Source organism: Abramis brama, assembly GCF_963993115.1.
Source record: "Abramis brama genome assembly, chromosome: 4".
Taxonomy (NCBI): domain Eukaryota; kingdom Metazoa; phylum Chordata; class Actinopteri; order Cypriniformes; family Leuciscidae; genus Abramis; species Abramis brama.
Window position 1 is genome coordinate 13,066,928 of NC_139966.1, and position 15,887 is coordinate 13,082,814.

Genomic DNA, 15,887 nt, shown 5'->3' on the forward strand with positions numbered 1-15,887 from the left:
TTTCTGCACACCAATATGAGTATTTAGCCATTAACAGAATCTCACATATTAGATGTTGTTCAGACTCTTTAATGGGTAATTATCATTGATCAACATTCATTTAAATATGTATTTCATCAAGAATTTAACTTCGAACGTAGTTGATATTTGGTGTATTATTTGTATGTGAATTTCTTCGCACATTTCAGATTTTAGTGCATGAATATAAGACTTTTATTTTGGAGTGGGAAGATGACGTCATAAGGCTGCGCCGCTCTCCTGCATCTGTTGTGATTCTGCTGAAGAAAGGTTTGTGTTTTAAGCATTAAAAGTGTTTAGATTAATAGATACTGTTAAATCAATTTAATCGTTTTTACAAGTTATGTAAAATAAACTAATTCATATTGAATGTTACATTATAATAGGTTATCTAACATTAATGAACGTTATTTGACTGTGTTGGTCAGAATGAGTAACCCCTGTTCTGGACAACGCGCTGAAAGAAACGGCAACTAAACCCAGATAATTCACAACGATTTATTACAATAGTATCCTCATTATAATGTCGTGTATAGGCTATGACAGTCCCAATCATAGTTATTAATGTGCATTGCTGTTTGAGCTGTGTGCACTAAAGATAAACATGATCACCGGTTCAATATGAATCGCTTTATTGCATCGTTCATTAACTCAACCAAACGCATCATATATATATATATATATATATATATATATATATATATATATATATATATATACTCACACAAAATAAACATAATGCTATAACTTTTACAGCCGGGTTCTCATAATATTATGAAGCCAATATGACAGATTTGTGCTGCACATGTTGCACTGAATGGTTTCTTCCGTTTTGAAGTGTTTAATGAACCATCATGGCTAACAGTGTCTCAGCTAAAGGATATAATACATTATCTACCGAATTTAATATATTGACCTAATTTTCTTATCAGATCGATAACAAAAACATTAAAAATTACCATTATTGGCAGATATCGATATGTGGTCGATAAATCGTGCATCTCTAATATATAATATTAGTGCTCTCAATCGATTAAAAAAAAATCAACTAATAAATCACACATTTTTCCTGTATTAATAATGATTAATCATGATTAAAAACATCAGATTTTAAAAATATTTTTATATTGTAATAATTTCAGTTACTCTACAAATAAATGTTGGACTAGTTCTACACGTGCTTCAGACGCTATTACACTTACACTGGAGGCTTTCCCCAAAGTGTCGTCTTCAACGCAACACAAGTTCCCTCGAAAGGGAACTGCTGATTTAGCCGCACCCAGAGATTCAGTTTTGATGTGTTTTTCTTTCTGTTACTTATTCTCATTTTAAACAGGACAGTGTCCAAACACACAGAAAAACTCTTGGTGAAGGAACTGAGGTCCATGTGGCACTATTATAAAGATTTAAAGAAAATTTAAAGAAAAGAGTGAAGACATGAAGATTGAAGAAACATTCAATGTGAAACATGAAGATACTGACACACAAACCGAGATGGCGTTTATTAAAGAGGAGAGTGAAGACGTGAAGATTGGTGAAACGTTCAGAGTGAAACATGAAGATACTGAGACACAAACAAAGATGGTGTTTATAAAAGAGGAGAGTGAAAACATAAAGATTGAAGAAACAATCCAAATGAAACGTGAAGATACTGAGACACAAACAAAGATGGTGTTTATAAAAGAGGAGAGCGAAGACGTGAAGATTGAAGAAACATTCAGTGTGAAACAAGAAGAAACTGAGGAACAAACAGGTCGGTTTCATTCTCAAAGCTGAACTCAGTCATTTGATCCTTATTAAAATGTCCAGCTCTACAGAAATGAATGATATTTTTGAAGAGTGTCCGAATTAAAGTGGTTTTATTTGACAATTAAATTAGGCAAAATAATAGAGAAGTAGTCTATTATTTTGAGTAACATTAGGCTAAACCCAATATCTACTTTTTTTATGTGAAGATTTATTTATTGGGGAATATACTACATACAAGTATGAAATACACTGAACAGAATTATCTAAAACTATCTATTAATCTATGCAAAGGAGATGCGTTGCACTGTGTGAGGCAAATGGTGGTCACACCAGATATTGACTGGTTTTCTCTCACTCTTTGCGTGTGTGTGAGAAACAGCGCCCTCAGCAAAGCGACGGCGTGTTTTTCGAGTTCACGGTACGTCAAATACAGGTATACTGCGCATCTTTTGAGTAGGGATGGCCATTTTTGTAAATTTCTCATTTCGATAATTGTCTCAAAAAAACGAGTACTCGGTGGGCATGGCTTGTCCGTCCTGGAAATGTTATGAAATGTTACATGAAAGACTGTTACGAAAATTTATGTTGACAAATGTCTATGAAGACATGAACGTATGACTAGAAAAGAGCTAGATTATGATGCATCAATGTTATCAAAAAAGAAACATCTTAAAGGAATAGCGGCTTGAGGTAAAGCTGAAGAGTAAATGATCTCCAGTAGACTGAAGCCCATTCTATGACACATCCTATGAGATTAATAATCAGAAATCCTAGATGCATAACGTAAATGTAACATTACAACTTGCATCTGCAAAAAAGGACACGAATGCGCATGTGAACTTGAGCGTTCAATATTTTTACACTCAATGGTTTGAAAGGTAAATTCTGGATGCTCTCTTCTCTTAACAGCGCACTAATACACGGGCAACTAAAACACAGATAATTTATAACATTCTATCACAATCCTGTTCTCATTAAAATCCTGAATATGGCGTTATATATTGGAGCTGCACATCTTGCCCTTAATTAAATTTTTCATGATAGAAAGTGACAGTCATCACTGCATGGTAACTAGAAACAACTTTAAATAAAACAGGTTTATTGTTAAAAAATCAGAACAAAATAACACTGCTGCATTATTCATATCATCAATGATTTTGAAAAAGAAATAGGCTATCTAAAAGGATCAGTAATGTCGGACATTGCATATGCAAAATGCAGCGTTTTGCTAACTGGTTATTAAACTCAACCAAACATGTCTTATTTGAGATTAATCAGATATAGACAACATAAAAGTAATCTTGCAATTTACATCTGCACAAAAGGACGCGAATGTGCACATGAACTTGACCGCGCTAGTCTGATGTATAACACATGAAAGCACTCTTCCTTTAAAAGCACGCTGAAAAACTAAAGCACAGAGAAATTACAACATTCTATTAAAATCGTGTTCTCATTATAATGTTATGCATATCATAGATTGGCGCTGCACATCTTGCACTTAACTGCATTTCATGATCAAAGTGATTCCAGGCATTACTGCAGTGTGTGCTTTCCAATCCAGTTTCACTTTATTTCGCTGGTCTGGAAGGCGTGCTGTCTAACTGACAGATCAGATCTCAGGAACTGCCCCAAATGCTACAATAACCAATCAGAAAAAGAGAATTTTTTTGAAAAGGTCAGGGCGATCATCGTTTTCATGATCGATCATCTCTGTCACTAATGAGTACTCGAGTACTCGATCACTCTTGCCCATCCCTACTATTGAGGTGAATTGAAATAGTACAGATTGCATGACGGAGAGGGAAACTCTTAAGCGCTCAGTCAGAGTGTTGAGCGAGTGAAAATATATCTATGCTAAACTTATACTTAGCCTCTAACACACACACTGGTGAGTAAAATCTAGGAGTTTATTAGCCAATGGGTTATGATAGACATTATTTAGTCACCCTGAGTGAAAATTTTGTTTTTCAAAACCCGGACCCCCCAATACAGTAAAACTGCACATTTTAGAGTGTTCTTTTATTGTGGCCAGCCTAAGGCACACCTGTGCAATAATCGTACTGTCTAATCAGCATCTTGATATGCCACACCTGTGAGGTGGTTGGATTATCTCGGCAAAGGAGAAGTGCTACTTACACAGATTTAGACAGATTTGTGAACAATATTTGAGAGAAATAGGCCTTTTGTGTACACAGAATAAGTCTTAGATCTTTGAGTTCAGCTCATGAAAAATGGGGGCAAAAACAGAAGTGTTGCATTTATAATTTTGTTCAGTGTATATATATATATATATATATATATATATATTAGGGCTGGGAAAAATTAACTAATTAATCGCACAATTTGCTGTGATTAATCGCAATTAATCGCATTAATCGTAATCATCAATATTTAAATGTACAATCACCTAATTAAATTAAACAGGAAAAAAAAGAAAAGGAAAAATGTCCTCACAAATTGGACAGAAAATAGCCCTATATTAAAATAATATTAAACATCAATATATCAATATATTATTCTTCATTCAGTTCTATGCAACATACTCAAATTTAACAGATTTATTTTTTGACTAATTATTTTAATAAAGTATAGTCCTACAAAGCTATTATTACCAGAGCATGTGATCAGAGCAGGTCATTTTACCATTGTTGCCCAGCATGGCTATACCAGCTCAGCAAGTCTACTACTGAGAAATTTCACGTTATTTGAGTGCTTCTTTATTTCAAATCTTTACCAAAACGGTTTTTAATACCGTCTTGTACGTATTCCCCACCGGCCTCGCTCCATTGACTCTCGGCCCCACCGTGCTTCCCACATTTATAAGGTTAGGACCCTTTCATCAAAGGCTGGAGATTAATCTGTTGTTGCCTTCTCTGAACAGACCAGAGACGTGGAACTTCGTATATTTCTGCTTCCTACCTAACAGACCAGAGACTCAGAAAATGGTGTATGTAGTTCAATATGGAGTACTGCAAGGCTCGGTACTGGGACTGTTGCTTTTCACCCTGTGCATGCTACCCTTGGAGAAGATATCATTAGGAAACTTGGCATTAGTTTTCACTTCTACACTGAAGACACTGTTTACGTCTCTATTTTCTTTTGTTCTGTTTTATTATTATTTGTTATTATCTGTAGACTTTTTTTAATTGTACAGCCCTTTGGTATACTTTGTAGTGGAATGGGCTCTATAACTAAACTAGAATTGAGACTATATTTCTTTGCGGCCTGACAAAACATACCAAAGTCATCTGCACAGACCCCTATGGCCAACTTCATCTCTATGTCGGTGTGATGAATCGCGATCTTCAAGCAGAATGGATGAATATTTTTGAATGATACAAAGTCTGAACTGTGACGCAGCCTGAAATCATAATCACACTATTTTTTGTTTGTTTAGCCAGAGGACAAATCCTAAGGTTTTTTCTTCTCTATTTCTGTCACCCGATTGAGTTTGGGTTCCTTGCCACTGTTGCCTTTAGCTCTCTTATTTAGGGATACTTTAATCCTCTGGGGTCTGAGGTGTTTTCTGGGCCCTGGAGGTGTTCTGACATGCGCTGACATTTGTTCTTATTTCTGTTACTTGTGACATTTTCATGGCTAAAATCTGATTACACTGTATTCAGCACAAACTCTGCTACAATAATATGTCAGTGGCATGTATGTAAAAGTTTGTGGTTTTAAGATAATGACATTTTTGTCACTGAAAATAAGGCCATGAAACCCATACTGATTATTTCTTCACACGACTTTTAAAAATTGTATCACGTAGCCTAGAATATTTGCTTCAAAACTATGTGAAAATCATCCTGACAACTCATTCAGATAAAACAAAATATCGATTTTAAATTTGTAAGACATGTTTTGTGTAAGAAAGCTTTATGCGAGGAGGCGTGAACACATCATGAATATTGATGACTTTCACACCTGAGAAAGACAAAGACCCTCCCATAATGGCCCTATCAGTTGATATCATTATGAGGAACCTTGCACAAAGAATGAGATTTAAAAAAGAATGGCTTTTTGATTATTTGGATTTATTTACAACACAACATAATCCAAAGATACACAAAAAATGACAAAAAAAAGCACATTATTGAACATACTGATCTAAAGAAATAGCCTTGAACAGTCACACACCTTTGTGCCATTCCTGAAACGTACATACCTGTCATTTCCAAGGTGTTTGATTTTTCACTTTACCATGTTCATGTACAGAGACTCATGTGAATGTTGAAGTCAGCAGGACTCATCAGTGGGGCATCTGGTCCCTTTATAAAAAATAAATATAAACACCTGTGAACATGTTGATATCAAGAGAAAGTAAAGGGCTGCACAATTTTGGGAATACATTTTAGATTTTTCTGGTTAAAATTGCTTTTTAAAAATCACAAAATACACACACACACACACACACACACATATATATATATATATATATATATTACTGTGTTTGTGGATATCTGCTCAAACGTAGATATATGGTAACAATAATGTTTCATAGTTTGGAGCGGCTCGATTGCTTCAGTAAATAACGCGCTGTGCGTTTGAAAAGTAAAACGCACCAAACATTAGGCTTAATGTTTTTACTCCAATCTCATTTCATAACGTCATAACGAATGGAAACATTTTAAGTGACACATGATAATCAATATATTTTTCTCTAGTGCAGTGTTAGGCCGCCTGCTATAGGTTATTGTTATTATTTTATGCAGCACTGCAGCCTATGCCTACAAGGCACAACAAATCTGGTGTTCATATATATACATTGGTTCCCGTAAGCCAATCACATAACGTTTGGTTATGGTGTGTGTTATGCGCATGCTTAGCCGCATCTAACTTCCACTGTAAACACATGTAGTATGTTGCGAAAACAAAACCATCGAGCGAAATACCGGAGTGAACATGGCTGTGAACGACTTTTGCAGATTATGTGAAGTAAATCTACGCATCCACGGTACAATCAGTGTCTACATCACGGCTCTCAGCCCGCCCTCTGTTCGTTGATTGGCCGGCTGTTTTCAGGCCGAAGGAAAACGGAAAGCTATTACGCTGTCTCAGACTGAGTACAGAAGCGAAATGAAATTGAGCGGAAGTAAGAAGTCTGACGTAGTCAGGCTAGAGGAGGATTGCAATTTGGTGCTTTTCACTTCCAGAGCTGTGATTGGGTATTGACAACAGAGGTGACACACACAGTGTGGCCCACCCTTCTTTCTCTTTGTAGAACTCATTTTCATAAAGCACATGTTTAGAACAGTGACTTTTTTTTTTTACCAGTGCATTACTCAAATTCCAAACCACTTCCATAATACCTTTGGTAGTGGAAAAAGATTTTGGAATGTATTCTAAAGAAAGCAAAAAGGTTATGAATAATGAGAACATTTTCTGAGTTTACAGGCAACTTTCAGTGGCTTACATATTTTACATGTATCTTATATGTTTAGCATACATGTTTTTAGTTTTGATGCTTTAAATGTTTTAATGTCTTGATGTCTGTTGTTTTGTGCCATTAAAGTGGGGTTTAATAGTATTTGTCTTTTTTAGATCTGATGGCACTGAAAGTGAAGAGTCAAGAACTAAATGAAATGGAAGAGAAAGAGCAGTATGGGGAACATCATGATTTCATAATTGGAGAAAAATTGAGCACTGGAGCAAAGCCATTTAAATGTAATCAGTGTGGAAAGAGTTTCACTCAAAAAGGAAACCTTAACAAGCACATGAGAATTCACTCTGGAGAAAAGCCTTTCACCTGCCAACAGTGTGGAAAAAGTTTCACTGATAAAGGAATCCTTAAAATACACATGAGAATTCACACAGGAGAGAAGCCTTACACCTGCCAACAGTGTGGAAAGAGTTTCACTCAAGAAGTAGTCCTTAACAGGCATGTTAGAATTCACACCGGAGAGAAGCCTTTCTCCTGCAAATTGTGTGGAAAGACCTTCACTGAAAAAGGACACCTTAAAGTCCACATAAGAGTTCACACTGGAGAGAAACCTTTCACCTGCCAACAGTGTGGAAAGAGCTTTATCAAAAAAGCAAACCTTGAGGATCACATGAGGAGAATGCACAATGGAGAGACGCCTTTAACCTGCAAATTGTGTGGAAAGAGTTTCATTCAAAAAGGACATCTTACAGGCCACATGAGAATTCACTCTGAAGAGAAGACTTTCACCTGCCAACAGTGTGGAAAGTGTTTCACTCAAAAAGGAAGACTTGAGAATCACATGAGAATTCACACTGGAGAGAAGGCCTTCACTTGCCAACAGTGTGGAAAGAGTTTCATTCAAAAAGGACATCTTAAAGGCCACATGAGAATTCACACTGGAGAGAAGCCTTTTACCTGCACATTGTGTGGAAAGAGCCACACTGATAAAGGAAACCTTAAAAAACACATGATAATTCACACTGGAGAGAAGGCATTTACTTGCCAAAAGTGTGGAAAGAGTTTTGCTCAAAAAGGAAACCTTAAAAGGCACATGTCAATTCACAATGAAGAAAAGCTTACACCTGCCAAAAGTGTGACATAAACACAGAATTATAAAACGGATAGTTCCGGTCCTTGATTCTGATTGGTTGAGCTGTGTTCGAAGCCATTGTAAATTGCTCAACAAACATACACCTGTGACCGCATTTCATAGTATTACTGCGCATTGCGCAACTGCCATTTGTGATTCTTTGTTGCTGCATGTGCTGCTTGGCAACCTCTTTGGAACTACCTTGCTTGGCGAAGGAATGTGTTATAACGTTATTACATTTGTATTACTGCGCAACTGCCGTTTGAGATTCTGTAAAACAATTCAGGATTACTGTGCCAAATTGATTCAAAATGACAGATTTTGTTGTCAATTTTGACTTAATGGGTGGTCTCAGCGTTGATGGGTGGTGGAAACAGATGGACAGGACAGAGAAAGAAGATAAAAAAACAAAGCAGAAACTTTGGAATTAATGAGAGAGAAATTGAAGAGTTGTAAAAGTCAAGAAATGAAACTGGGACCGTTAAACAGACTATGTGGTCTGTTCGCTGTTTTCAGAATTGGTGTGCCGAGAAAGATCTGGCTATTGATTTCAAAACAATAACCAAAATTGACCTAGACAGGCTCTGCATCAGTTTTATGCCACCGTGAAAAACGGGAATGGTGAACCCTACGGTTTCAGCTGTTATGTCGGCCTATGTGCGGGGCTTAACCATTACATAAATCGATCCTGGTGTCTGTTGAAAGATCCCGAGTTTATCTCTAGCAACAACTTACTCTATCTTGCAACGAGCCTCTGACTTGGAGCTGAGAGTGGACCTGAAGAGGAAGCTTGTCTTCCCACAGGACATGGCAGTGACCTCCCTTCGGCCAGATATGGTCCTGCTATCCAGGAGCACGAAAACCATCATAGTTGTTGAGCTCACGGTGCCCTGGGAAGAGAGACTAGCCATGTCCCACCAACTGAAAAAAGCCAAGTACCAAGACCTGGTCGATGAAGCCGTTTTAAAGGGGTGGCATGCAAACAACCACCCCATTGAAGTTGGCTGCAGCGGGTTCCCAGCCAAATCGGTGCGCTACTTCCTCCAGAGGCTGGGTCTGGAGTCTAAACAGCTGAAGAAAGCCACCAGGGACATAGCTCCAGCAGCCGAGTCTAGCTCAAGTGGCTGAAGAGAGCCCACTGTTGGAACCCTTCTGCAGGTGAAGGCTAGTCAGTCTTCGCTGCCCCAATCAGCCGAGGTGTTCAGGCTAAGGGGAGAAACACCTGAGACCCTGAGATCCCTGCTGACGATGCGGAAGGGTTCCAACAACGTGGATGCTCCAAGGAGTACCATCTTGGACGAAGATACGCATCATAGTTAGTATAGTTCGTACAGTTTGTGGCAATGTTGTGATGTTTACTTCACCCCAATGATCCACCGGTCACCCGAGCCTGGTGTCTGTTATCACTAAAATAAAAACTTGGTGAAAAATCTTCGCAGAGAAGGACGTGACAAAACATCCCACCATCCTGCGTTAACAGAGGCAGACTGCAGCACTGAATCCAAATTCACCTGAGGGTCTTGTCAACAAAGTCTGGTTTGATGTACAGCTGCATATGGGATGCAGAGCTAAAGAGGGCAACCGGCAACTGAAGCCCGAATCATTTATCATCGGCCAGGAGGAGAACGGTCAGAAGTATGTAACACTGTCATTTGCAAATGCAAAAAAAACCCACAAAGATGCCGGAGAAAGAAACAAAGAAAGCCTACATTGATTTGTTTGAACAGTCAGGGAATCATCTGTGTCCTGTCGCCTCATTGGAGAAATACCTCTTGTTGCTGCCAGCCAATCCACCGGCCTTTCTTTTCCATCCGAAGCGGACAGACTAGACCAAAGATGTATGGTAAGTTAAACTTCAGTTTACTTTTTCATTTGTAGCATATTGTGCTAGACTGTAACAAAAAAAATATATGGCTGGCAAATGACAGTACGACTACAGAAAGGTGTGCACAATATGCTACAAATTTGCTAGTAACATTTGCTAGTAACAACAGCTACAATGCAACAGGTTACAAGGCAACATTTCTTCTTTCTCCTAATTAGGTACACTAGAGAGCCTATGGGGGTGAACTTCCTTGGTTCTGTGTTGCCAGGGATTTGTAAAGCAGCTGGCACTGAGACAATCTACACCAACCACTGCTTGCGAAGCACGACTGTACCGTCACTGCAATCTTACTGGCGCCCAAACTACGAGGAGAGATGATGCTGGAGCAATATCCTTGCCTCTGGCACTGCACAATTAAAGCGCACCTGTACAGCTTTAAAAACTCCTCATCCAGCAAAGAGTGCTAACTTATTTGATCAATGCTTCAGCAATTGCACAATTAATGGTGATATCCAGATAAATGTTAATCAACCCAAACATGTTTTTCACTGTCTTTGTTGCTGCATGTGTTGCTTAGCAACTTCTTTGGAACTACATTGCTTGGCGGAGGAATAAATGTGTTATAACGTTATATTTTTTGTTGCTGGTGTTTATTTTATGAATAACCAAGGTTTATTTAAGCAATAAGCCCCGCAAAACCATGTTTTACAGTGGATTTAGAACAGCTAAGGGGGAACATTCACACTGAAGAGAAGCCGTTTACATGTGATCAGTGTAGAAAGAGTTTCAAACATAAAGGTACCCTTAATTGCCACTTGAGAATTGACTAAAAAAATGTGGGAAAAGCTTCAGTCAAAACGGACACTTAAAAGTCCCCATGAGATGTCAAACTGGAGAGAAGCCCTTGTTATTTATTTAGCTATGTCATGTGTTTATCAGATAATTGTCTGAACAGGTGACACTCCCACAAGACTGCACTCTGACATGTTCAACACATTAGCTGTGTCCCAATGTGAAGACTGCATCCTTCGAAGCAGTGTTAATTTCGTTAACGAAAACTATGACGAAAAATTTTCGTTGACGACCTTTTTTCCCCTGACTAAGACAAGACGATGAGAGACGACACCCACGTCATTAAACGATAACTGTGACTATATCAACACATGCAATATCGTTGACGAAAAAAGACGAGACTGAAATGTGTTTAAACATTTTTAAACTTAACCAAAACCACTTGTTTGTGTCAAATAAAGGAGACGACAACACATTGACTGTTTTTTACGAGCGTTCATGCTTATGGTTGCCAGATTTTAATAATTAAATCCCCAGACAGAGCTTTTCTGTTAAAAGAACACGTTTTCTACCCGGTCTTTTCAATAGTATCTGGCAACCATGCGCGCGCGCTCTCTACACTGCTGAAGAAGCGCGGATGATCTGAAAACAACACAAGTAAGCTGGAGTTTAGCGATCTTCATTTGAGATTTTCTACTTAAATTAAAGTGTCTTTCAGTCGGTCTGTGTTCTGCCACGAGCCGTTTGCGCTATCTGTGCTACTAAATCTGCGATCAAAATATAGGCTGATATCCAGTGTTTTTAATGTCGATCATATTATACGAGCAAGAATGCAATGTTTCCTTAATATCCACACGATTTCAAATGAGACATTGATTTTATACAACAGTTCAACAAACAGAAGGGTAACATTAAAGGGACAATTTGTATCTTTTTAGGTATTTTATTATCTAAAATCAATATTTTTATTCATAAATATGTCCTCAATGGTGTCCAAATACCTCTGCCAATGATCTGACTTGTCCTCGTAAACAAAGAATTTATTATCTTTATATACATGGGACGGGTAGGTCCACGGAGGCTTCCATGTAGTTCCGCCATCTTGAAAAACTATAATAGCAGAGAGGGACAAAAAGTACTAGGCCAACGCGTTTCCACAACGCGTTTTCGTTCAGAGCCCGCGACACGTGACTGAAACCAGCAGAAAAGGAGCAGAGCAGTGAGAGGCGCTTGTCACTGCCCGGCAAGTTTAAAAGGCTGCACTTCACGGTTAAGTTACAGGATAACGAGTCATCTTCGTCGAAAAAGTCCAAAATAAGACCGTAAAAGGAAACGTGACCGGAGATTACAAAAACAAGGGTTTATGTCGCGATAGCTAATGCAGGAGAAAGCTTTCAAAAGAGACGCTGAAGTTGCCTGCTTGCTTCTCGACAGGTAAGTCAATGTTACGGTCTTAATTACAGGCTTTTTATTTTTATTTTTTTATTAGCCTATATAGACCAGCGTTTCCCAGCGGGGTGACGCGGCACCCTGGGGTGCTTCTGGCGAGAGCAGGGGTGCTGTGTAAAAAAACAATTTTTTACCATCAATCTCGGATCGTCGGAAGTCTCTAATAACAACAAATAATGCGCACAAATTTATAATAAAAATGCAAATCATAAGTTTTCGGCGTTGAATTGCGGAGGTTGCGCTTGCGTGTGATTTTATTCCCGTGCCTTATTCCCAGTGCGTCCACATAAAGCTGCCTATTTTTCATTGATGCGCTTACAGTCAAATACACACGAAAACATTGTCACAACGTCCGTCTTGCCGCGTATTCACATAAACACATCGGTTATGTCCGTGCTGCTGTCAACGCAACGCGTGCGATTAATGTTTTTCAGTTTAACACGTTAAAAATATTTAACGCAATTAAAGCAGCATTTTTTTTTTCTGTCATCCTTTGGCTAGCGTTACATTATATAATCACGTTCTTCTAGCGAGAAAATACAAAAGAGAATGCGCTGTCTGTGATGCTGACACGACGCGCGCCAGACTCGACTTCTCTTTCGCGCTTTAGCTTTGAGTATCCTCATGAGAGCAGTCTTAAATTAGTTAAATAAAGTCTTAAATGAACGTTAAGAGTTGTGAGAAAATGGGACGTGTGTGGGATCCACATGTGACAGTGCAGCAGTGACATCAGAATCAAATAACACTACATAAAATATAGTAAAAACAAGCTATCTTGTGCAATTATAACAAAATTATCCCAATAATTATCACATTATCCCAATTATTATCCCAATAATTATCCCATACACTAAGTGAGTAAAGCTATTGAGTAAAGTAGAGAAGGCCCTATAAACAAGGTTGTAAGTTTTGTTTGTTCAAAACTGTAACATTCGTTTGTTCGTTGTGTCAAGTTGTAGTTTGTTTGAAATAACAAACCAGTTAACCCGAAGGAAAACTCGATGAAGTGCTATTAGAGGACATCCTGTCATAGCTTTTTGGTACATAATGGCTACCGTAGATGCAACACACATTTGAAAAAGCGAGGCGCTAGAGAGCACTATTCATTTGATTGCAAAATACAATTTCACCACTAGATGGGAGAAAATCCCACTTAGTGTCCCTTTAAATTATTTACTACATTTAAAACAGTATTGTCATAGGCTTATTGCTCTATTTTGCAACGAAAGCCACAGCAGAACTTCAGCACACAGCGGTGATTCGTGAACGATTCTGTGGCTTAGAATGAATCGTGAGATTCCTGACCCGTTCATAAAAATAGCAGCTTGGTTCCTTACTGAATGAATGACTCCATGACTCACTCATAAAGACAGTGACTTACTACTGGCTTTAATTTAATATTTTAAAAGTACCGGTATCACTAAGTTTTTACCATCATTGCATATTTATTGAACATTGTTTAATTTAAAAATATATATATATAAAAAATATTGTCCCTTAATGGAAAAAGTGTGACCGCAGTCTAAGTGGAAGAGGTACCAGGGGGTACCAGGGGGTAGGGCACTCTAAAAACCACTGAACTAAGGAAAAGGGGTATGTAGAATTGCACAAGTGCTACTGCTAAAGAGTGCAATGTCAATACAGCCTGTTACCTTAATTTACATTTCTCATAAGCTTAATTGAATTGGCCTAGAGATAAAAAATTAGGACATTTTTTGTCTAAAGACTACATATAAATAGCTACCAAAATTAATGTCGGTAACTGCAGTTTGACTAAAAGTTGACAAAAAACGCAATGACTTTTCGTCAACTAAAACTATGAAAGACAAAATGACTAAAATGTGACTAAGACCCATAAGTATTTTCGTCTCAAGATGAAAACTAAGACTAAATAAAAAATGGCTGCCAAAATTAACACTGCTTTAGTTCGAAGGCTGCGTCATCCAAACGACACACCATGTAGCCTTCGTAGGATTTCCTAATTGCGCAGCCAGGTGTTTCCGATTACCACTCCAGGCGGCAAGCAACGGTGCGAGAGTATGCTGCCATCCTGATAATTCATTTGATATAATTGAGTAAACAGCTATGGAGCCAGAATTGGCTATTGTCATTTTTACGTTTTATATTTTACTGGAGGACATGGTATTATTAAGGATGTTTCAGGTCATGTACTTTCGGCTTAGCCGAAGATTTACCTTGATGCGATTTTGTAGTGTATTATGTTTTATTATGCACATAAATGGACCTTGGTAAATATATTTACACAGGTTTTCAACCCTATTTGAATATAAAACTCAGTTGAATATAAAAAGTCCAGTGCGAATGTTACTCCCGCTCTTCATCGGCAGCTGTCAGTCACTGTTGCTAGGCGACAAGAACAATCCGAGCGCTTCAGATGCGCCCTTTGAAATGGGACGGAGCTGTAGTTAGCAACAATTTGTTAATATTGTGACAATAGGCCTACATTTACTTTAATTTTCAAAATAACCAGTGGTGGTATGTAAGGAACTACATTGTTAATACTCGAAGTGATTTTCCCACACAGGACAGCAACACTACAAAATTATGTTATTTTACAATATGCATTGTTTTACAATAAACTACACAAAAGTATATAGTTTAAATGTATCAACCTTGAAAATATTCAGAAGTAAAATGCAACATATGCAGTAATATAAAAGCAGAACCATCATAAAAACCCTGACAAGGTTTTTTTCCTCCAGAATTCCTTTACTTTTACTCTTGATACCTTAAGTACATTAGAGTATGCAAGATAATTTTGCTTAACTAAGGTTTGAAATATATGACTAGTAGTTTTTCCCCAATGCGGTATTAGTGGTTATTAAAAGTACTTTAGTGTAATAAAGTATCTCAATATTTATTCCATGAGTCAGCCCTGCAAACCAGTGGATAGTGGAAACATGCAGTCAAACACTCTGGAGACCATCCCAGATGATGTCCCACCAGCAGGAGGCCTTACCAGGGTCTCTATTGTGGAGCCCATCCCGGTCCAGCAGCACACCAGGGTCTCCCACTCAGCTGAATAAAAGTCTACATCATTTTTCTTATTTTATGTACTGTAAATTTAAATGTTTATGTTGATTTTGAGATGTTTAACGTATGTTGTAAATAGTTGGGGGAAAAACGTTATAGAAGAATTTGTTACATGTAGAAATTATGACTGTCATTACAAAAATAAACAATGTCCAGAGCAATGAATTCTCTTTTATTTACACATTTAAAGTTGCATAATTTTTTTTTCCTTTTAAAAAATATAAGTGAAAAAAGTTAAAGAATATATATATATATATATATATATATATATATATATATATACATACATATTTCTCAATCATTCTTTCAAGAAGAGAAAACAGCCTGTCCATTCTCTCTTGTGCTCTCCTCGCCTCTGCAGTCCCATGTCTTCTCTAATCAAGTCCAAAAACTCGTCCTCTCTGTCTCGCCTTAATCGTGGTGCTGGTGCTGATGCGGGTGCTGGCCCTGGCTCCTCCTCTTCTTGGACACACACTGCTGAACTC

General features: G+C 37.8%; 1 protein-coding gene across 1 annotated transcript; it reads left to right on the forward strand.

The window, feature by feature from the left end:
- The first annotated feature begins 220 nt into the window (after positions 1–220).
- LOC311081005 (uncharacterized protein) lies at positions 221–10,737 on the forward strand. The gene is made up of 4 exons (XM_084111339.1): positions 221–288; positions 1,355–1,771; positions 7,312–10,125; positions 10,326–10,737. Exons 2-3 carry the CDS (start codon positions 1,456–1,458, stop codon positions 8,292–8,294), a joined length of 1,299 nt encoding a protein of 432 aa, XP_083967465.1. The 5' UTR covers positions 221–288; positions 1,355–1,455; the 3' UTR covers positions 8,295–10,125; positions 10,326–10,737.
- Positions 10,738–15,887: the final 5,150 nt, after the last annotated feature.

Excerpts from the sequence above, each read along its gene's own strand:
- LOC311081005 (XM_084111339.1), top strand. The coding sequence starts at position 1,456 with ATGAAGATTGAAGAAACATTCAATGTGAAACATGAAGATACTGACACA. Across the intron at positions 1,772-7,311 it reads AGAAACTGAGGAACAAACAG|ATCTGATGGCACTGAAAGTG; the intron begins GTCGGTTTCATT and ends TGTCTTTTTTAG.